Source organism: Prionailurus viverrinus, chromosome A3, assembly GCF_022837055.1.
Source record: "Prionailurus viverrinus isolate Anna chromosome A3, UM_Priviv_1.0, whole genome shotgun sequence".
Taxonomy (NCBI): Eukaryota; Metazoa; Chordata; class Mammalia; order Carnivora; family Felidae; genus Prionailurus; species Prionailurus viverrinus.
The window spans coordinates 12054455-12077047 of record NC_062563.1 but is presented as its reverse complement, the minus strand read 5'-3'; the positions used below and the strand labels follow the sequence as shown (position 1 = coordinate 12077047).

The 22593-nt window shown below is 46.4% G+C and overlaps 1 protein-coding gene across 2 annotated transcripts in view; it reads right to left on the bottom strand.

Annotated features, from left to right (window-relative positions):
- Positions 1-13638, bottom strand: part of B4GALT5 (beta-1,4-galactosyltransferase 5) — a 73094-nt gene extending 59456 nt beyond the window's left edge. For both annotated transcript variants that reach the window (XM_047853316.1, XM_047853315.1), the window contains exon 1: positions 13385-13638. In XM_047853316.1, the coding sequence (XP_047709272.1) occupies positions 13385-13499 (115 nt within the window). In that variant the 5' untranslated portion in view covers positions 13500-13638. The remainder of the gene's footprint in view (positions 1-13384) is intronic.
- Between the last annotated feature and the right edge of the window lie 8955 nt (positions 13639-22593).

Sequence of the window (22593 nt, the reverse complement as noted above, 5' to 3'; positions counted from 1 at the left end):
ATTAAAAAAACACAAATACATATTGACTGCACACCTTCTGTGTGACAAGACAGTGTTGTAGGCAGGAATACAACAATGAACAAGAAAGGTAAGTCCCATCCATTTAACACTGAATGAGAGAGAGGTCTGAAGATGGGCAGGAGCACAGAAGTCAGCCAGTGAAAAGGAAAAGGAAAGAGTCTAGTCTATGTTGGAGGGACAGGAGAAGAGTGGCATAAATGAGGCTGGAAAGGGAGGTAGAATCAGCTAAGATAGAGGGCCTTACAAGTTACGATAGGGAGTCTGAACTTTATTCCAAGAGTAATCAAAGTCACCGAAGGGTAGGAGACAAATTCATTACGTCGGACAAATGCCTCCTGAGCACCTACTCGGTGCCAGACTTGTATTCTAAAACCGACACTCTTCCAGGTGGAAGAGAAGAGGCCTCGGCATGTAAATGTGTCCCTCCTCCACTGGTCCAGAGAGCACTGTTCTTATTAAGAAACATCAGGTCATTGCTTACCACCATCACCATGACTCCATTCAGGAGACACACAGCAGCCACATTCCCTGTAAATGTGACCACCAACCAAAACCAGGCACAACCAATGAGCCCAGTGGGGTAGGAAATCAAATGTGTTTTCAAGAATTTAACTTTTCTGCTGCCTTAAATACCACGGTCTTAAATGTCTTAAATTATATGCACTATTATTTCTGGCAATTAAGGAATGTTAACACCAACTGAACAGCAGTTGAAACTGATCTTCAATTAAACACATCCATCCAGGAGTATCAAATCACTCAAAACTGAAATTTTTTACTACAGGGGAGCTGTACTCCCTAGCCAGATACTTAAAAAGTAACAGAGCTATGGTGCCTGCCTCATTCATTACCGAACCCCAAAGCCCAGCACACTGCAAGGGTGCAACACAGAGATTAAATTAATGAAGTTATAGCTCTAGTAGCCAAAGTAGGCAAATGAAAAGCCAAGTTTATGTGCTTTTTCCTTCATCACAGAAAAAAAATTTTCTAGGGACCCACCTGTCTTTAATCACCACCATTATCACTCATGTTTAGATAAATACATCTGCAGCTGGCACCGGGCACAAAACAATAAAATTGCCAAATTTCACCTTGTCAGAGGTGCAGGAGTTCAGCAGGTTTTACATATTAGGTTTTCCTTTTTGCTCATTCTTTAGACTCTGTTCATATTCTGATAATGTTACGAAGGAAACAGGATGAAAAATAAAAAAATCCTGTGTTCACACCACACCCCTCCTCATCATGCAGGGACCATCCTGGCAGCGTGTACCTCACCTCCACCTGCCGGCCTGGCCTGCGCCGTTGACCGGGAGGCATGGGGAAACAGAACGCTCTGGTGAATAAGGAATTACCAATTTTCAACGAATCAGAAGACAAAACAAAACCAAACAAAAAGACCCCACATTTCATACCAAACTCAAAACCACGCCTCCATTGTCTTCATTCTAACCACCAGCACCTATTATTAAATAACCAAATGTAGGGGCCTCTGGGTGGTGGCTCAGTCGGTTGACTTCGGCTCAGGTCATGATTTCCCGCTTGGTGGGTTTGAGCCCCGCATCAGGCTCCGTGCTGACAGCTCAGAGCCTGGATCCTGCTTTGGATTCTGTGTCTCCCTCTCTCTCGCACTCCGCTCTCTCAATCTCTCTCAAAAATAAATGAGCATTAAAAAAATAATAACAAAATGTATAAGGTGCTGGTTAATGGAGATTTGGGGTCAACCAAATGCCAAGTAAAATTTACTTTTCCCTATCGTAGAAGTCATCAGCCCCTTTCATTTCTGTATGGAAAAGAATGAGCCCAGTGTTTCACTAACTGTGTTCACCAATCTATAATATCTTCCAAATTTCTCTTCTGTAGCAGATGTTCAATCAGTAAACTGTATTGTCCCCACCACCAAAAATGTGGTATCTCAACATCTGGCCTTGCCTTTACACGGACTTTCAGAGAACCGCGACTCGAAGCAGAAAACGTTTAAGTTATATTTCAGTCCCGCCGGACAAAATAACCAATAAACAAAAAAACACCAAAGAAGACGTGGATAGTCCCCCTTCCATCAGAAAAAGTCACAGGACTCTTCTAACACTTGAAATACTTGACACAATCCGCACAGCGTGTCAAGTTTAGCAAAAAGAGTAACTATTTTAAAGACAGAGTCAGAAATCAAGCAAGCAGCACCACATTTAAAGAGGTTAAGAGCAAAATAAACCAAAAACCTGTGACTCCTCCTTTCTCAGTAACCAGACCAGTAGTAGCTTGTGCAGGAAATGCACGAAATGCCTTCTGGTAACTTAAGCATTACAAACGCCTATCAGACCTTCACAGGCAGAAAAAGGAATGGGCACGCTGAAGAGAGCAAAAGTTAGCAGTACGTTTTTTTAAAGTGCAAACAAAAGAAAAAAAAGAGACAAATGGAACCTCATTAAAATTAAAAACTTTTGCACACCAAAGGTTGCTATCAAGAGTGAAAAGCAGCCCACAGAATGGGAGAAGATCTCTGCAAACCACAGATCTGATAACAGCTTAATATTCAGAAAATAGAGTTTCTCACAACTCAACAGACAATCCAATTAAAAAATGGGCAAAGGACCAGAACAGACATTTCTCCAAACAAGATACACAAACGGCCAATAAACCCATGAAAAGATGCTCATTATTCGTCATTAAGGAAATACAAAGCAAAACCACAATGAGCCATCATTTCACACCTAAGATGTTTATACTCAAAAAAAAACAAGAAACAAAAAAAAACAAAAAACCACCCAAAAATGGAGAATAAGAAGGGCCGCCAGGATGTGGCAAGCTGGAACCCTCATACACCGCTGGTAGGAACGTAAAATGCTGCACCCACCGTGGAAAAGTCTGGCCGTTCCTCAAAAAATTAACTAGAATGACGACATCACTCAGCAATTCCAATCCTAAACATGTACCTCAAAGAATTAAAAACAGAGACTCAAGCAGGTATTTGTACACTAAAGTTCACAGTGGCCTTGTTCACATGCCCAAAAGGTGGAAATAATTCAAGTGCTTGTCAAAGATGAAAAAACAAAATGTGGTGAATACATACAGTGGAATATTCTTCAGTCATCAAAGGAACAAACTTCTGATCATGCCATCACATGGATGAGCCTTGAAAACACTACATGAGCTGAAACAAACCAGGTACAAAAAGACAGTATTCTAGGATTCCACTTATGTGAAGCATCTAGAAAAGGCAAATTCATAGAGACAGAGAGATTAGATGGTACCTGGGGCTGAGGAAAGAGGAGAATGAGGAATTACTGTTTACTGGGAACAGAGTTTCTGCTTGAGGTGATGACATTTTTGGAAACGGTGATGGGTGCAAAACTTGTGAAGGTAACGAAAGCCACAGAATTACACATTTAAATTACTAAAATACAAGGCAAACTTTATGATATGTATTTTTCTACCCCAAAGAAAACAAGTACAAAGTAGTTTGGGGCAAAATGAATGCAAAGCCACTTCAAAACCAGGATTAACAGAAGCAGTCCTTCCCCAGAGTGAATGCAATCCCACAATGAAAGGCTGATTTACCCGGACGACAGTTTCTTCATTCATGCCGTCAAATGCTGAAGTGCATACAACGTGCCAGGCACTATCCTCGACCCCCCAAAAAATCACAATCCAGAAAACCTCCCGATCAGGACTCTACAGATTATGACGATATGGATAAAGTGAGTTTTTCTTAACAAGTTAAAAGATTAAATGCTTTTATTTAAAATACACAGTTTCATAATAAGTACATCAAAACTCCTAAAACCAGTCTGTTACCATCTTTGGCCCACGTGGTTTAATTGAAGTTGGCAATTTGTCACTTTCTAAACTGGAATAAAGGACCTTTCTTTCTTTCTTTCCTTTCTTTCTTTTAACAACCCAAACATGATCACAGCGCAGCATTTAAGAAAATACTATTTTCTGACCTTCACAAGCCAATGGGCTACCAGTCGGAAAATATATATATACATCACAATCCTGAGTATAATTTAGGCGTGGTGCCTAAAAGCAGAACTCCTCAAGATGGGATCATTAGCAGTTCTATGAGGGGAAACAAACAAACAAACAAACAAAAAAAAAAACTCTTGTTTTCCCATCTTTCCAAGCGCATGGTTGTTCAGCAATGAGAACTAAGCAAAAGGTTTAAATGACTATGAATCATAGTTTTGGGACCACCTGGAGGGTAAAGAAAACAGTTTCCCCTTTATGATATTTAAATGTTTTACAGCTCTTTAATAAAAAATAATACACAGTCGTGCTCACTAGCATAGCCTAGATTAATTTAAGTTTTAAAGCACAACACTGAGCTGTCCTACGACCCACGCCTGCTGGTACCTGACGCTCCACAGCATTTTCATCACCATAATTAGGCCACTAATCGCCTCAGAGAACTGTTCATAATTGATGACGGTAACTAAGGTAACTCAGAAACAACGACCAGGTTGCCTTCTAGTCGCTGCAAAGTACCTGGGTATCTGTAACCTGGGAAGGAGCAGGAACAATGCCTACCGTCTAATAATTGCTTACTCAAACCAGCAAAGGGAGGGGAGGGAGGGACACTGGAGAAGAGACAGCACTTTAAATGATTCAGGGTGACTCCCGTGCCTGGGAAAACACTGAATTCAGGGGATTGGCAGGAGGTATGAATGTTCTTCAGGATAAAGCCACAACATAAAAAAGAATTTACTGGGTCAAAATGTAATATTCATTTTCATTTAGCATCCAATTACCTAGAGGACGGAGGACCGAGCAGGAGCTAATGAGTCCGGGGCTATCTCACGCTTGAAAGCAAAAGTGTGATACTAGGCAAAAGGACTGATTTAGCAGATTAAAACTTAAAAGGATTTCCCCAAGGACAAAAAAAAAAAAAAAAAAAAAAAAAAAAAGAGCGGGGGGGGGGGGGGGGGCGGGGAGGTTTTAACATCCCCAAGATATTCCCCATAAAATTCTTTTTAGTTTTTTCCCTTGCCCAAGACAACACACAAATTTTTTTTTCTTTTCCTTGTCATAGTAATTTCAAAGATACAGACTTCAGTGCAAAAATTCTTCTTTTTAGGGCAAAAACTGTCCCAAGACAACAGCACTGCACACAGTGAACTTCTCCATCACCCCAAAGGGGGAACCTGCGCAAACACTTTGCCACCCCAGCAGTGCCACAGAAGCCACGGCTCAGCACCTCACCGAGGGTTAAGCAAGCGGGAAACCCAAATTTTAAAAGATGGGTGCCTTTACGCAACACAAGCCATTATTCCTTCTTCCACATCAGGGTGCCATCCACACTCGCCCAGAATCCTGTAACCTCAGATCTGACAGCATCCCTAGAATCTGTACCACCATCCGTGCCCTCAGTTTACAGATGTGAAGACTGAATAATAACGCTTCCTGTCTGGTCACCGGTGATGCCCGACTAGAGCCGCGGTCCTTCCAGCTCCGTGTGGTGCTAGCATCAGACCCTGGAGGACGTCTCCCACTTGCAAATAATCGTTACAAACCTAGGGAGCTTGGTGTCAAGCTCTGTGCTAAGCCCTTTTACATACATGCTCTACTTAATTCCCACCACAACCATGAGAAAGATAGTATCTTCCACTTGGTAGATAAGAAAATTGAAAATAATTTGCCCGGGGGACCTGGCTGGCTCATTGGATAGAGCTTGTGACTCTTGATCTCAGGACTGTGAGTTAGAGCCCCGCTCTGAGCAAGGAGGAAAAGGAGGGAAGGGAGGGAGGGGAGAGGAGGGGAGGAGAGGGAGGGAGGGAAGAAACAATGTGCACATTCAGTGTGTTGATTCAAAGCCTAGGTCTGGCTGACTTCTAAGCTAATGTTCAGTCCTATTCTCCAGTCCTTACCATGGCTACAGGGTCCTACACAGCCTGACCCCTCCTACATTTCTGAATTCATCTCCTACCACTCTCCCATCACTTAAAAAAATCCAGTCGGGCCCCCCGGGTGGCTCAGTCAGTTGGGCATCCAACTTCGGCTCAGGTCATGATCTCGCGGTCCGTGAGTTCGAGCCCCACGTTGGGCTCTGTGCGGACAGCTCGGAGCCTGGAGCCTGCTTCGGATTCTGTGTCTCCCTCTCTCTCTGCCCCTCCCCCGCTCATGCTCTGTCTCTCTCTGTCAAAAATAAAATTTTTTTTTAAATCCAGTCAACCTTCACTCAAACTCATCCCTGCCTCAAGGCTTTTATACGTGCTGGGTGCCCCCATCCCTACCCCGACCACCACCCCCAAACCTGTCAACGATTCATTCTACCCCCTCCAAGACAAGTATCACCTCTTCAACAAGGCTTTCCCTAACCACTCAATGTAAAATAGACACTCAGGGGGCACCTGGGTGGCTCAGTCAGTTAAGTGCCTCTTGATCTTGGCTCAGGTCATGATCTCAGGCTGGCAGGATGGAGTCCCACGTTGGGCTCTGTTGGGCTCTGCACTGATAGTGTGGGGACTGCTTGGGATTCGCTCTCTCCCTTCTCTCTGCCCCTCCCCCCACGCGTGGGTGTTCGCTCTTTCAAAATAGCTAAACTTAAAAAAATAAACAAATAAAATATAACAGATACTCCGTCACTCCTACAGCCATCTGAAATCTTCTTGTACGTTGGTTGTCTCCTTATTAGGATGAAAGCACCACAAGGGCAAAGACCTCTCACTGAAATAAAAGCGCCAAGATGGCAAAACGTTCTGCCTTATTCATTTCTAGACTACCCAATACCCAAAAGAGCATCAGACCAGAGGAGGCTCTCAAAGGAACCACTAGTTGCATAAAGGAATGAACACCTTTATTCTACTTTTCCCTAGTTGTTTCTCGTGATTAATCTTATCTTTTCGACCATACTGCATGTGCCTCAGGGATATCTTATAATTCTCACTTTGGGCAAGTTAATGACTCAACTTGGGCTTATACAATCATCTAGAAACTGAAAGAAGCAGTCGGTCTGGAATTCAGGGGTGCCTGGGTGGCTCAGCTGGAGGAGCATCTGACTCTTGATTTCGGCTCAGGTCATGATCCCAGGGTCGTGGGATCAAGCCTTGTGTGGATCCACCACACTCAGCGTGGAGGCTGCTGGGGACTCTCTCTCTCCCTCCCTCTGTCCCTCTATCCCTCTCAAACGTGCGCACACTCTCTCTAAAATAAAACATCTTTTGTATTTAAAAATGTTTAAAAAGAGGGGCGCCTGGGTGGCGCAGTCGGTTAAGCGTCCGACTTCAGCCAGGTCACGATCTCGCGGTCCGTGGGTTCGAGCCCCGCGTCGGGCTCTGGGCTGATGGCTCAGAGCCTGGAGCCTGCTTCGGATTCTGTGTCTCCCTCTCTCTCTGCCCCTCCCCCGTTCATGCTCTGTCTCTCTCTGTCCCAAAAATAAATAAATGTTGAAAAAAAAAATTTTTTTTTAAATAAATAAATAAAAATAAAAATGTTTAAAAAGAAGCTTAGAATTCAAATATCTCCCACAGCCGGTAACATCACAAGGTAGATACTGAAATACTCATTATTGACCCATGGATCTTAAATCCCTTTCATTTTCTCACATATTTCTACAAAAATACACCTACTGTGCAAAGGCAAGCACGCTTACTTAGCTGGCATTAGAAACTAAGGAATAACTGGGGCGCCTGGGGGGCTCAGTCAGTTAAGCGGCGACTTCGGCTCAGGTTACGATCTCACGGTCCCTGAGTGCGAGCCCCGCGTCGGGCTCTGTGCCGACAGCGCGGAGCCTCCTTGGGATTCTTTGTCTCCCTCTCTCTGCCCCTCCCCCATTCATGCTCCCTCTCAAAAATAAACACTAAAAAAAAAAAAGAAGAAAGAAAGAAACTAAGGAGCAACTACCCTTACACTAGTAGCATACGAAGGCCCGCCTCTTCTCGAGGGCTCCATTCGCCTCTTCCAAGCCACACCCAACCTGTCTGCTTCTGATTATCCTTTATCTTGACCAGTGTTAAGCTCCAGTTTTCTCTACTTCTTTGACAGGCCTCAGCAGCATCACATTCTTTTACTTCTTGCCTGCTAAAGTTTTGTTTGCTTTAGATGGTTGGATGTGTCCAACAGATCTCCTATGATCAAAAAAGCTCCAAAATTAGAGCAGTCAGTTGCATTTTGGCTTCTATGGTTTGGAATTTCTACTCTCCTGAAGAGTTCCAAAGAGTCTTAGCAACACAGAGACCCTCCTTCCTGGTAATGTATTATATGCTGCTCCCACTGGCCTGTCAAGCTTGGGGTGGGGGGGTGGGATGTCAGGATTGGGGCGGGACCATCTACTGGCTACAGTATCAAAGGCCTGGAACCGTATCTGATACTGTGTGAACGGCTGCTTCTAAAGATTGTCCAAGATGAGCATATTTTCACTGTTAAAGACGTTTCATCTCCAAACCCAGACCTTGTTTCCAACACAGCAAAATGCTGCAGGGGAGACATGAAACATCGCCAAAGTCCTGGTCAAAAATGTGCTGTTCAGTTTTATAACTTCAACCTGTTCCCTAAAGATGGTTTCCTTCTAAGACAACTGACCGGACTCAAAATATTTGAGTGAGGTGAGTGTGAAAATGAGCATGAGGGGGTGGCGATCTTTAACAGGATGAAGTTTTTTTACTTTAAAAAAAAAAAATAACCCACATTCCACCATATGTATATCACTCCACAAAAGCTCAAGCACTCCATGCACTGTGGCATTTAGGGGGCATTTTCACATAGGGTACAAAAAAAAAAAACCCACAAAAAAACAAAAAAACGAGGCTGTTTTCACACCAACCTGGGGATTCTGAAATTTTCCTATGGTTATTAGAAAAAGTTGCACTTGACTACATAAAACATGTATCTTATCTAAAATCTTAGGCCCAATATTTGTACAGAATATGAGTGAATTATCAACTTTCTGTATGTGAAAAGATCTCATTAAAAGTTGGTTAAGATGGGGGCACCTGGGTGGCGCAGTCGGTTAAGCGTCCGACTTCGGCTCAGGTCATGATCTCACGGTCCGTGAGTTCGAGCCCCGCGTCGGGCTCTGTGCTGCTGACAGCTCAGAGCCTGGAGCCTGTTTCAGATTCTGTGTCTCCCTCTCTCTCTGCCCCTCCCCTGTTCATGCTCTGTCTCTCTCTGTCTCAAAAATAAATAAACGTTAAAAAAAAAATAAAAAATAAAAAAGTTGGTTAAGATGAAGTTCTGGTTTTTCAAACAGCTTTGGGGTTTTGTCAAGTATAAGATCAGAGAGAATCAAGTGACTTGCTCAAGGTCATTTGGTCAAATCAGGTGGGATTAGCATTACTGATTCCTGCCTTCCAAAAGCCAACCAAAAATCAAACTTTTCTTGGAACTAAGCAAGCCAAAAGGGAAAAAAATCATTCCCCATTTCCTCTCCTCGGTAATCCAAGGACAAAAGAAAAATTAGTTTCAATGGCAGAACTTCAATTAATAAAGTTTCGTCAATACATAGATTATTACCTCCAACCATGCACGGCACCTCTCTCAAAATTAGTAACTATTTTACCAATTTGCAAAGGTCAGTAACCTCTATACAACCTTCCCATCTAACAGCCCCATAAACTTACTAGGATGCTTTTAAATCAGCCTATGTACATCTATAAATAGTTCACTTCTCTTATCTTCTATAAGATCTGGTCAGACTGCAATATATAGATGTACTCTGAGCTGTTAGATTTTTTTTTTCTTGAAGTTAAAGGATCATAAATAAGTTCAAAGTTTTCTTCAGAACTCTGAAAGGAATAGGGATATTTCACCAGGACGGGTGAAGCAGCGATTAAATACACGGGAATCGGTCAGGCTGGGGCTGGGGCAGGGCTAGAGAGGCTCCTGCACATTTTTATCACCAGATCAGCTGCTGCTTCAGACATTTCAAACCCACCACCTTCATCACATTTTCTGCCCCATCCTTTTCATTTCTACTTTCAACCTGCTGATATAAAACACTACCTTTGAATTAATAACAGAAACGCCATATGCAGTGAAGCCATATTTTGAAATCACTAACTGGACTGGGATAGGGGTATTAAAGCAGCTGGGAACTCTTTGCACTTATTACAAGCACAGTGTACTCATATCTACAAGCAACAGTCCTCACATCCAATTCTCCGAGTCGAATGGTGCCATTACCCCTATTTCAGATGACCCTCAAGTCCAGGATATTGCCCTTTGCTCTCGGACGATAGGTCACCAATATTAAAAGCTGGCATGAGAACTCAAAAATACTAAGTTAGTGGGCAGGCTAAAATTGTGGCTGGATTCTATCATATATGAACAACTTTAAAATATTTATAACTGACACTAATTTTCTCTTACCTCGATTTCAATTCAAGTCTACTTATTTCTGAATATAGTTGTAACACACTTTTTGGACTGATGATTTCTCTGTAGGCCTTTGAGCAAAACGTGATCGCTGGGTATACAAAGCAAATCAAAAGCAGGACTGGAAAAAATTAAACCCGGAAGGAAATGTAAGTCACTAACACTTTCCATTATGCCAGAAGTGAGAAATGTCATTATTTGGAAATGAATCAGGTTAAGCTATTATCACACCGCCAACATACAACTGTTTTTGACCTGCAAAAACAGAAATTTCATATGGTTCAACCTAATGTTATTTTCTAAGCTCATTTTGATAACTGTCTCAAATTAAGGTGTTGACAACCCAAGGTACAGAAAACCTTCTATTTCTCTGGATTGCCTTAACCTTTGGAAAGATTTGCCACCCCACTGTCCAAAGCTGGCCATTTGAGAAATTAAGTGTATTAACAGGAAAGCCAAGATTTAAAAAACAAAACAAAACAAAAACAAAAACGAGACCAAAAATCCCACCAAACAGCTGAGTATAACTGTGCCTACAAGAACCCTAAAGCCATTCCACATCTTTTGTGCAGTTCACATTCTCCACTAACAGAAGTTGAATCCTGAGAAGGTCGGCCCTTTAGAAGACTTCCATTTAAGGAAAAACTAGTGAAAATGTAAGTGCACCGCATCTTTTTCAGCTTTCAATGATACGGGAATCTAAGCATGGTAAATGTTCATCATTTTACACTGGGGTTCCACTGACCTAAAAATTTATTGTTGAGGAATTCTAACTGAGTTGGTGAGTTCTGCTGGAGAATGTGCCTTCTAACCTTTCTAATCTCAAGGGTGATCACCATCCCAGTGGGATTATTCTGCTATTTGGATATGGTTGATTTATGTACAAACAACAGAAATAACCTGTCACGGAAAGCGGTTATGGCTGCAAGAATACATCTAGGTCTAAATCTAACATCTCACACCCATTGTTAGTAAGTCTAGTAACTAATATGCTAATGACCTCTTTTCTCAATTAATTCCACTAATTACTCACCTGTTCTCATTCTGCCAAAATTCCTCTCTCCTAATCTGATCCATCAGACCACATACTATACTCTCCCAGAGGGATGTTTTTTCCCTAAGATACTTCATAAACTGTTAGGACAATCAGATGGTGCCTGTTCTATCTTTCCAGGTTTCATTTATAGTATACAGCATCAATATTAACCAGCAAGTGAGATACGCTCTTAAAAAAAAAAAAAAAATCAGGAGGGAATCTCCTGCTCTATCTGGAAATTTCTCTATTCAGCTAGTTCAGTGTTGACAGGTCAACAGAGAATGGCACTAGGCATTACTACAGTCCTAAAGGGCATGCCCCTATAGTGAACCCATCAACCCTTTCCTAACATCCAAATGGCCCAGACTTTTTATAGCAGAATCTACTCTCCTTGCCCCAGCCCCAACAGCGTCTTCTGATCATTTTTCCCCCTGAACTAAAGTTTTCTCTGGAGCGTGTGGTGACACCCTGTCAGTCAAATACATTCTTTAAACCTTCCATCTACTCCCTTCTTTCTCCAAAGTTGCATGTAACTGTTTTTTAAAAAAACACCCTGTGCATCGTAAGTGCTTTAAAAAAGAATGTATCTACTTCCATCCTTAAAACCCTATGAGGCTAGGTTTAGTACTCCCATTTTACAGAGGAGAAAAGCTGAGGCTCAGTAACTTGCCCAAGGTCATAAAGGGCAGGGATTTGAATTCCAGTCCGACCTCAGTGTCCTCTGACCTTAACCCTCATGCTGTATTTCCTTCCAATCTCCTTCTTCATGTCCTTTATGTCTGTCTGCTCTGTGGTCTTACAAAGTCTATGCTTGGGCAGTGTTCAGTTTCTCCTGGGGCTGCCTTGCCTTTAAAGGACATGCCTTCCAGAAGAATGAGTACCCATTCCATTTTTTCTCCATGCTCCTCCTTCCCACCTGGCACCATTTCCCCCAAGGCTCTTATCACATCTCCTCCTCTAGGGCCAATTTACGTGTCCTCTCGGTCCCTGAGCAGGCACCACAGGACACTGAAGGGCCACCTTCTACCCTCAAGGCTACGAGAGAGAAGTAAAAGGGCGGAAGGGTCCAGACAGCCCCTCTGCCTAAGTCTTCATTGAGGAAGAAACTGCGGCCGAGGACCGGAGGGGGGGGGGGGGGTGGAGAATTTGGGGAAGGAAAAGAGATACGGGGCGGAGTAACAAGGGTGTGCCCTTGGGGGTGGGGGGTGGGGAGATGGAGACGGGGAGGAGGCGTGGGACGCTCAGGGTTTAACAGATTGAATGGGAGGGGGGGTGGACCGCCATAAGGTGGGGGGGGGGGGTGCCACCCGGAAAGGAAAGGGGCCACTTGGAGGAGGAGAATGTGTGCGCTGGGGAGGAGAACCTGGAGGTGGATATAACAGGAAAGTGGAGGGAAGAAAGGGTAGGGAGGAGGAGCAGGAAACGGTGGACTCACCCGGGAGGAGAGAGGGGAAGGATGGATGGGAACCGGGAAGGTGGGGCGCCTCGAGACCCCACCACCGAGGCTCGGCGAGGAGGGGCGGGCGGGCCGAAAGGGTTCGGGGTCCGCGGAATGCCGGGAACCGGGGCCTCGGGAGACCCCGGGGGAGGAGGAGCGGGAATTCTCGAGCCGAGCGGCGGGAAGGGGGGGGGGCTCGAGGGAGGCAAGGGCGGGAAAGGGGGCGTCCCGGCCCGGGGGCCGGGGGCGAAGGTATCGTCGGGCTCGCCAGGGGATGGAGTAAGGAGGGCCGGGGGTGCGCGGGAGGCAGGCGGGGGCAGTGGGTTCCGGGGCCCGTCGGGGTGCAGAGGGCGGGAACGTCCTGGCGTCCCCCGAAGGCCGGGCGTGGGGTCTCCCGAGGGTCGGGCCGGGGTCCCCGCAATCTTCCGCGGCCAGGCTCCGGGCGGCCTCCGGCCGGGGTCTTCCAAGGGTCGGCGCGCCGTCAGGGTGGGGCGAGGGGTTCCCGAGGTTTTCCCCCGCTCCCCGAGGCCGGAGCGGCGCCTCCCCCCTCCCCCCCCCCCCAGGACCCCAGGCTTCCTTCCTACCTATGCCGGGCGCCACATAGACGAAGTAGAGCAGGGAGGACGACAGCGAGAAGAAGAAGAGTGCGGCGAGCAGCGAGCGGCGCGGCAGCCGCAGCAGCCCCCGGCGGACGCGCATTCTGCAGCCGAGCCTGCTCCCGCCGCTCCCCGTCCGCCGCCTCCTGGGCTGCCGCCGCCGCCTGGGCCTCGGCCACCACCTCCCGGGCCTCGCGGGCCGCCGCTCGCCGCCGCCGCCTCGCCGCTCCCAGCCGCCGGCCGCCGCGGGCCGGGCCACATAGAGCGGGCGGGGGCCTGAGCGGCCCGGAGCGAGCGCAGCGGCGGAGACGGGGCGGGGCGGGCCGCGGGGGGCGGGCCGGGGGCGGGGCCAGCGCCGCCGGGCACCGTCGCAAAAGACCGGCGCGCGCTCCCTCGCCGCCCGACCCCCCGGTTCGGCTCCCGCGGCGGAGCGGCGGCCCGCAGGGAACGTCGCTAAATGGCGACAGCCCCTCTCCTGGCGCGGCCACCGCCCAGGCTTTCGGGGAGCGTCGCTCAAGTGCCGGTGGGCTCCGCGCAAGGGCGCCCCTAGCCCGGGAGCCAAGGGGCCGTCTGCAATGTCTGACGCTGCTGGTCGCCTACTGCGACAGTGGAGCGGGGATTATAGGCATAAGGGCTCGGCATACACCTTCACTCATTCATTCATTAACTCACCTCACCATTTATTAAAAGCCAGACATAGGCCATAGGCGAGACACTGTTGTTGGTGTTGGGCATGCTACAGAGAACAAAACAGACAAAATCTGTCTTGTGAACTCACGCTCGAAAGCGAGGAGAAAAGGAGACAAATCAGTTCGTAGTATCGGGTACTGATAAATGATATGAACAGAATAAAACACGAGAACGTATTGGAGGCAGGCTAGTGTGGTTAAGGAAGGCCTCATTGACCAGGTGACCTGGGATGAGACATAAAAGGGTGAACAGCAGGCACAAAGGCCCTGAGGTCAGGAAGCCTCCTCTGTCCCCAGGTTATCCAAACCCAGGATAAAGGTTAGATCTCCAGGCAGGGTCCACATCCCACAGAATCATAAGGAGTGTCATGATAACAATTATCAACGTGAGGACTTGGGTTGAGAGACGCTGGGCTTTACTTATCTCGTTAAACTGCCCCAGCAGCCCTGCAGTCTGTGCTCTTACTACTGCTGTTACACAAATGAGGAAACTGAGGCTCCTAGGGGAAGCAATTCCCCCAAGCCTTGCAGTAAGGGCTCAAATCAAAACTGACCTGTCTCCCAAGGCAGACCTGTGACCACTAGGTGGTAACTTACCTCAACATTACATCTGGCTACTAATTCGCACCCTGCAAGTTGGTATCCTACTCCGTAGGATAGTGTGTGTGACCATAACCAAAAGAATGCTTTAAGATCAGCCCCAGGTCGCAAGAACCAGCCCAGCTTCCAGAGCCTTCCAGCTGAATTGGAGAGGAAAGCGTTCCTGGTGTAGACACATCTCCCAGGAACTGTGAGGCTGTCTTGGAATGCCGGAAGCAATCAGGAGGGATTCTTTGAGAGTCAACAATAATCCCACTTTCTATTCCTAAGGTAATTTATACTTTTTGCAGTGTCTGAGCCTGTAAGTGAGGGCTCTAGAGCCAGACCGTCTAGGTTCCATGGCTCCTATCTCTTCCATTCTTAGCTGAGTGACTTCAGGCAAGTTGCTTAACCTCTCTGTGCCTCTCAGTAAAATGGCGGATATTATTAGTAACAATTGCATCCAGTTGTTGCGAGGATTTGAGTAATCCATGCCAAACCAGGCACGTGGTAAATGCACACAGCTCCCACCTAACCAACACCCCTGGAAAATGGGCTGGGGCAGAAGAAGCTTAAACCACAAAATGTCTCTGCTTTTCTCGGCAGGGAATTTGGACTCGGATTTGGGTTCAAATCTTGGCTTGGTCTCAGCTAGCTGTGTGACCATAAACAAGTCATTTACCCCTCAGATTCTATTCATTGCCTACAAAATGGACCCGGTGTTGCCCACCTCTACAGGGATGTGATTCAGAGTAAGTGAGAGCTGAGCTGAGGCCCTAGACCAGAAATCTCAAACTGGCTGGAATAATCTGACCCGTAACTCCTTTTTGTTTGGCCCACACCACGGCCCCTGCCCCACCATGATCTCGCAGTTTGTGAGTTCGAGCCCCACATAGGGCTCTGGGCTGACAGCTCAGAGCTTGGAACCTACTTCGGATTCTGTGTCTCCCTCCTCTCTCTCTCTCTCTCTCTCTCTCTCTGTCCCTTCCCCACTCTCTGTCTCTCTCTCAAAAATAAATAAACATAAAAAAAATGAACAATCGGGGCACCTGGGTGGCTCAGTCGGTTGGGCATCTGCCTTCGGCTCAGGTGGTGACCTCACGCTTCAAGGGTTGGAGCCTGCATCGGGCTCTGCTCTGTCAGCGCAGAGCCTCCTTGGGATTCTCTCTCTCCGTCTCTCTCTCTGCCCCTACCCTGCTTGTGCTCTCTCTCTCTCTTTCTCTCTCTCTCTCTCTCAAAATAAATAAATAAACTTTAAAATTTTTTAAAAGTGAACAATCATACTGTAATATGCTGTAATAGCCAGTACATTCCCAAATTTCCCAAATTTCCCCAATTGTTTAAGGAATGTCTTTTATAGCTGTTATTTTTTTTCAACAGCATCAAATCAAGACTTACAGATCGCATTTGGAATTATTTCCATAGTATGTACTTACTTACCTACAACCGTCCCTGTACCTTTTTTCATCATTTCTCCCAATATTTTATTTAAAACATTTTTAAACCTATAGGGAAGTTGAGCAAATGATACAGGAAACACCCAGATATTACCATGCAACGTTTTGTTTAACCGAACCAGTGCTGGATCCGTTGGATTTCCACGGGGGGGGGGGGAAGACTCTTCACTCCTACTTCACACTATCCACAAAATCAATTCAAGATGGATTGTAAATCTAAATGTGAACGATCACAAAAAAGCTTTTAGATGAAAACAAAGACTATCTTCATGTCCTTGACGTGGGCAGAAATGTGTCAGAGGACACAAACACCAACCAGGAGGGAAAATTGTGATAAATGAGGCTGCATTAAAATAAAAAATTCTCTTCATCAAAAGACACCAGTAAGAGAAATGATAGGCAGTACAGTAAAAGAAACAGAAATACGTAGCTTATAAAGAACTCATATACAGAATTAAAAAAGATTTTTTTTAATGTTTATTTTTTCAGACACACACACGCACGCACGCACGCACGCGCAGGGGTGAGTGGGGGAGAGATGGAGACACAGAATCTGAAGCGGGCTCCAGGCTCTGAGCTGTCAGCACAGAGCCGGACGCGGGGCTCGAACTCACAAACCACGAGATCATGACCTGAGCCGAAGTCGGACGGTTAACCGACTGAGCCACCCAGGCGCCCCCAGAATTTTTAAAAAACCCACAGACGTATAGAAACAAGACTGACAACCAAATAAGGGGTGGGCAGGGGAAGACTTGAACAGGCATTTCATAAAGGAAGGTATCTAAATGGCTAATAAGCATATGAAAAGGTGCTTAAAGCTCTGAAAAAAGCAGAGGAAATCCACACCTCCATAGCGTGTGTGGGCCGCTGGTTCTGAGCAAGGGAGGGACAGCTTACAGCCAAGGCTTGAGGGCACTTCAAAGGGCAGAGTAGTAGGAAAGTGAGGCTGTCAAGCTGACAGAGAAGGAGGAGCAAAGCCGGGAGGCTGAGCGCTCGGTGCCTCTGTCCCTGTGAGTAGGCCGACTTGTGCACTTCTGACCACGCTGCGGCAGGGAGAAAGAGGGTCCAGCCCCCTTGGATGACACAAAATGGGCTTCAATTAGGAAAAGGCTGGTGGAGACCCAGCCCGCTTGAACCAAATGTCTCTACAATTGGATTCCCTTACCATCCACCCCGACCCTCGCCTGGGTGGGCAAGGAGTTCAGCTGTTCCACTGTGAAAGAGACAGGAAAGCCTCCCTACCCCTGGCCTAGGTTCTGATGACCAATCTCTACCCCTACTACTCCATCTGAAATAACAAAATCTTGAAAAAGATTGGGTTTTTTTTTTCAACTTCTTTCTTTGATATTTTTGGAGCTTGACACTTTTTTAAGTTTATTTCTTTATTTTGAGAGAGAGAAAGGGAGAGCACAGGGGAGGGGCAGAGAGAGAGGGAGACAGAGAATCCCAAGCAGGCTTCGCGCCATCAGCGCTGAGCCAGACGCGGGGCTCGATCTCACAAACCGTGAGATCATGGCCTGAACCAAAATCAAGAAATCAGGATTCTAAAACTTAACAGACTGAGCCACCCAGGCGCCCGCGGGGTATTTGTGTGTGCATGTACGTGTGTGTGTGTGTGTGTGTGTGTGTTTCAACCTTCTCATTTCTGAGTTAGGCTTCCAAGTCACTCAAATACGCATTCATTCATTCATTCATTCATTATTAATTTCCTATTCAGCCGCTCAAACAAGCTCACTGCATTCTGGTCTCTGCTCAAATGTCACCTCTTCTAAGAGACCTTCCCTCTAAAATATCTTCTTCCCCACCCCAGGACTCTCTCTCCCCTTACCCAGCTCTATTTCTCTTCATAGTACTTTTCATTCCCGACATTACATTATACACGTGTGTGTTTGTTCGTTCATTTTCTGCCTCCCCTATCAGAACATAAGCTCTGTGATCTCAGAGATTCTGTTTCATTCTCTGCTACATCCTTGCATCTAGCACGATGCCCCGCATCCAGCAGGTGCTCAATAATTGTTGGAGGAAAGGTGAAGGAATAGCAGGTGTGCACTAAGCATGATGGGCAGGTATCCAGGGTTTTTGCAGCCCAGGGGCAGCACTGACAGGAAACTGGGTAACTGGTATGAGGTGTAAGGATAGGACCCTTGGGCTAGCAGTCAGGGGAGCTGTTCTGTGAGATTCTAGATGGTCTTTTTTTTTTTTTTAACATTTTATTTATTTTTGAGAGACAGAGCATGAGCAGGGGAGGGGCAGAGAGAGAGGGAGACACAGAATCCCAAGCAGGCTCCAGGCTCCGAGCTGTCATCACAGAGCCCAATGTGGGGCTCGAACTCACGGGCCATGAGATCATGACCCGAGCCGAAGTCGGTCACTCAGCCCACTGAGCCATCCAGGCCCCCCTCTAGATGGCCTTTGAAAGGGAGTTGAGACAGGTTTGCTGCCTGCCTGATTGGAACAGCCGCTCAGTCCAAGGACAAGGAAAAGACGAGGGGTGAGGCTGGAGGTGGCTTGACCCCATGGCTCAGCAGGGGCCCCTGAATTGAATCGAAAAGACCTGGAGGCCAGCCAGGCCTGCCTCTTCCTTGTTCTCTCCCTGTGATCTGGGCAAGTCTTTTCACCTCTCTGAACCTCCATTTCCACATCTGGTTCCTTCTTCCAGGGTTTCTGGGAGGATTTGAGATAGTACCTATAAAGTGTCTGGATGTAGCAATACTCAATCACTGTTGGTATTCTCACACTTTTTCCTGTGGGCCATAGGGAGCCCTTGAAGGTTTTGGAGGAGGGGAGTGACCTAAAGAAAGGAAGGCCCCTGGAGAAATCCCAGAAAGCACAAGTTGGCCCTCATGTCTGCTCGTCAACACCTAATTAACAAGCTTGCCCAAAGCAAACACATAAAGAAGAGGCTCCACAGCCTAAAGTGGAGTCCCTCCTACCCCCTCATACTTTACTGGGAAAGGTTCCAGGAACCCGCCCTGAGGAAGACATTGCATAATCCGTGGACAATAATCACCAGTAGTGCGATAACATCATACACTTCAAACTATCTCAGGTCAAACTCCCAGAGGCGTGAGCAGATAAATATCATTGACTTGTGCATAACTGCTCTCTATGTCCAAGGAGCCCTGGCATTGAGTCCTTCCGACGCCAGGGATGCCTGTTGGCCGAGCATCGACTAGGTGGCTCACCCTGGTAAGCTTTAGCCAGGCAGTAGTTAATCAGCCCCTTTCAGAGAAACTGAGGCTCAGAGCAGAAGTGACTATCACTTCCTGCCAGCAGCTCACGGAGCCAGCGCCCTTTGCCACTCTTTTCCCTCTGCTGTAATAATGAACAATGTTCTGCAGAGCTGAGGCCCCACCAGCTGACTTCCAGAGTGAGGAGGAAACTCCCCTCACCCCATCATGATCAAGAAATAAGGGGCGCCTGGGGGGCTCAGTCGGTTAAGCATCTGGCTTCAGTTCAGGTCACAATCTTGCGATTCCTGAGTTCGAGCCCCGCGTCGGGCTCTGTGCTCTGGAGCCTGGAGCCTGGAGCCTGCTTTGGATTCTGTGTCGCCCTCTCTCTCTGCCCCTCCCCTGCTCGCATACACTTCTCTGCAACATGCTTTCTCTCAACATTATTTTTATAAGACATGTCCACAGTGAAGCATGTAGCTTGAGTTTATTCATTTTCACGGCTGTGTAGCATTTCACCATATATTGAGGCCTGTTTTTAAGTCCTTTTTCCTGATGATGTCTATTTAGGTCGTTTCCTCTTTTTTGCTACTGCTGGTCCATAGATTCTTAGCTAAAGTTCAAAATCCAAGAAACCTAAAACTTAAAAGCTTTTTCATAGTTTATTTCGCAGCAAGACCTGACCTGACCTGAACATCTTTAGTGGCAAAACTTGACCTCAGTAGACAGAAAGCTGTCTATAATCTTTATCTCACTGTGAATATCTGCATGTTCCCCTGAGGAAACATGTAGATCTTCCTTTACAGAGTAACCCCCATCCCTCTCAAGAGGTGTTCTGTAAATATTCAGTGTATGTCTCATATTATCGTTTTTATTTTCATATTATCTTTCAAAATTCTGTGATTTTCAAAATTTCAAAACACATCTGGCCCCAAGGGATTTGGGAAGGGGATGTGGACCCAATTCACACAGTGTTGCAAGGAACAGCTGCGGCAGAATGCATTTTCCAAAGACGGTCTCAAAAATATTTTCCATCCTCCTGCTCTTCTAGAACTTTCTTCATTCCTCCCTTCTTTGCAGCTGGGTGGGGTTGTGAGTCATTTATAGCCAATAAAAATGCGTGGAAAGTGACACTATGCAGCTTCTGACTTGTTGGTGGGGACACACATCTCTGGAACCTCTGGCCACCATGCGTGAGGAAGCCACACGGAGGGGCCACCTATGGGTGCTCTGGTCAACAGCCCCAGTGGGGATCCCAGCCCACGGCGGGCATCAATCACCAGACGTGAGAGAGAACAAACCTTTAATTTTTTTTTTTAACATTTATTTATTTTTGAGACAGAGAGAGAGAGCATGAACAGGGGAGGGTCAGAGGAAGAGGGAGACACAGAATCTGAAACAGGCTCCAGGCTCCGAGCTGTCAGCACAGAGCCCGACACAGAGCTCAAACTCACAGACCGCGAGATCATGACCTGAGCCGAAGTCGGACGCTTAACCGACTGAGCCACCCGGACGCCCCGAGAACAAACCTTTAGATATTCCAGCCCCCATCTGTGACCTTCCGGCCTTCTCAGCTGAAGCCCCCCGACATGCTGTCCCCACTGTGCCCTTCCCAAATCCATGAGCATAATAAAATAGTTACCGTTTACACACAAGTCTGGTTTGCTACACAGCAGCAGTAACCCTAACGCCACCCTTCTGTGCAATCCTGTGCATATGGGCAAGAGTTTCTCCAGAGCACGTACATGCAAGAGTGGATTTGCACATCTGCTTACCTATTTCTGAATTGCTTTTCAAAATGGGTGTACCCGTTTAAACCCCCGGCTGCAGTGAATGAGGGTTCCCGTGACTTCCTGCCTCACCCACAATTGCTATAATCAGACTTTTCCAAGGTTCTGTCCCTCGCCCATGAAACGCCTCTGTAGAGACAAAGATATGAGGAACATCCCTTTTAAAAATTCTGCCACTGTCTTTCTATCCTGGACAGGTAGGCCAAAGGCATAACAGGGTTGTGGCCGGGGAGTATTAGCTGATAGAAGTAATTTTCTCATTCAACAAATATTTATCAAGTACCAAACTATGTGCCAGGCATTTTTATAAACGCTAACTGGAAAAGATGATGATGATGATGTCGTCCTGGTACCAGGCATTTATTGACCTTTTATGGTCACTTAACATTCATTCACCTTCTGCAACAGCTCCGATTGCCTTCACCTCTTGCTTTCATTCTGGGTGGTGCTTTGGGGTTGCTGACTCCATTTCTACCTTCAGACTTGTTATGTGAACCAGCCTGGTCAGTCATAACATTGTATTCCTCTGGTAATAGCGACTGGTTTGGAGTTGGGCAGACTGGTCAGAACCAATGAGACTCAACTCCCAGAAATTTAAATTTGTGCCTTTGGAGAAGCCAACCATGTCTTTCACACTGGACTTTAATATGAAGCATTGTAAGCCTGGAGCAACGGCAGCCGTTTTGTCAGCATGTGAAACCTGGGAATGAAGCTGGTATATGCAGAGACTGATGTAAGCAACAAGGAGAAATTGAGGCCTGATGATATAATTTGAGTCCTGAATCCACTTAGCCCTGGTGGCCATCATTTTCCCCCACTTTGTACCTGCTAAGGTTTTCCTGTTTTGTTTTAACTGAAGTATAACATACAGAAACATACGCGTATCACAGACATATAGCTCTCCTACATAGGGTGACCGTAGACCCCTCTAGTAGAGCACTAGTCACGGTGCTTCATATGTGCATATGTGCACAAGGATGTAAGTTCAAGTGTATGTACATATTTAAAGAAGCACTTAAATAGTACTTACTCGGTGTCAGGCACTGTTCTAAGCACTTTATACACAGTTACCTTACAAAAACATCTTGAGGGAGGTACAATCATCCTCATTAGCAGAGAAACCGAAACTAGAAAGATTAAGGAACGTGACCAAAGTCACAGAGCTGGTTTCTTTCTTTCCTTTTTTTTTTTTTAAAGAGGTGGGTTTTTGGGGTTCCTGGGTGGCTCAGTGGGTTAAGCATCTGACTTCAGCTCAGGTCATGATCTCACGATTTGAGGGTTTGAGCCCCGTGTCGGGTTCTGTGCTGACAGCTCAGGGCCTGGAGCCTGCTTCGGATTCTGTGTCTCCCTTTCTGTCTGCCCTTCCCCCGCTCACACTCTGTCTCTCTCTCTTTCAAAAATACACAAACATTAAAAAAAAATTTTTTTTAATCAATAAAGAGGTGGGTTTTTTGTTTTGTTTTATTTTGTTTTGTTTTAGAGACAGAGCTCAAGAGCATGAGCAGAAAGAGG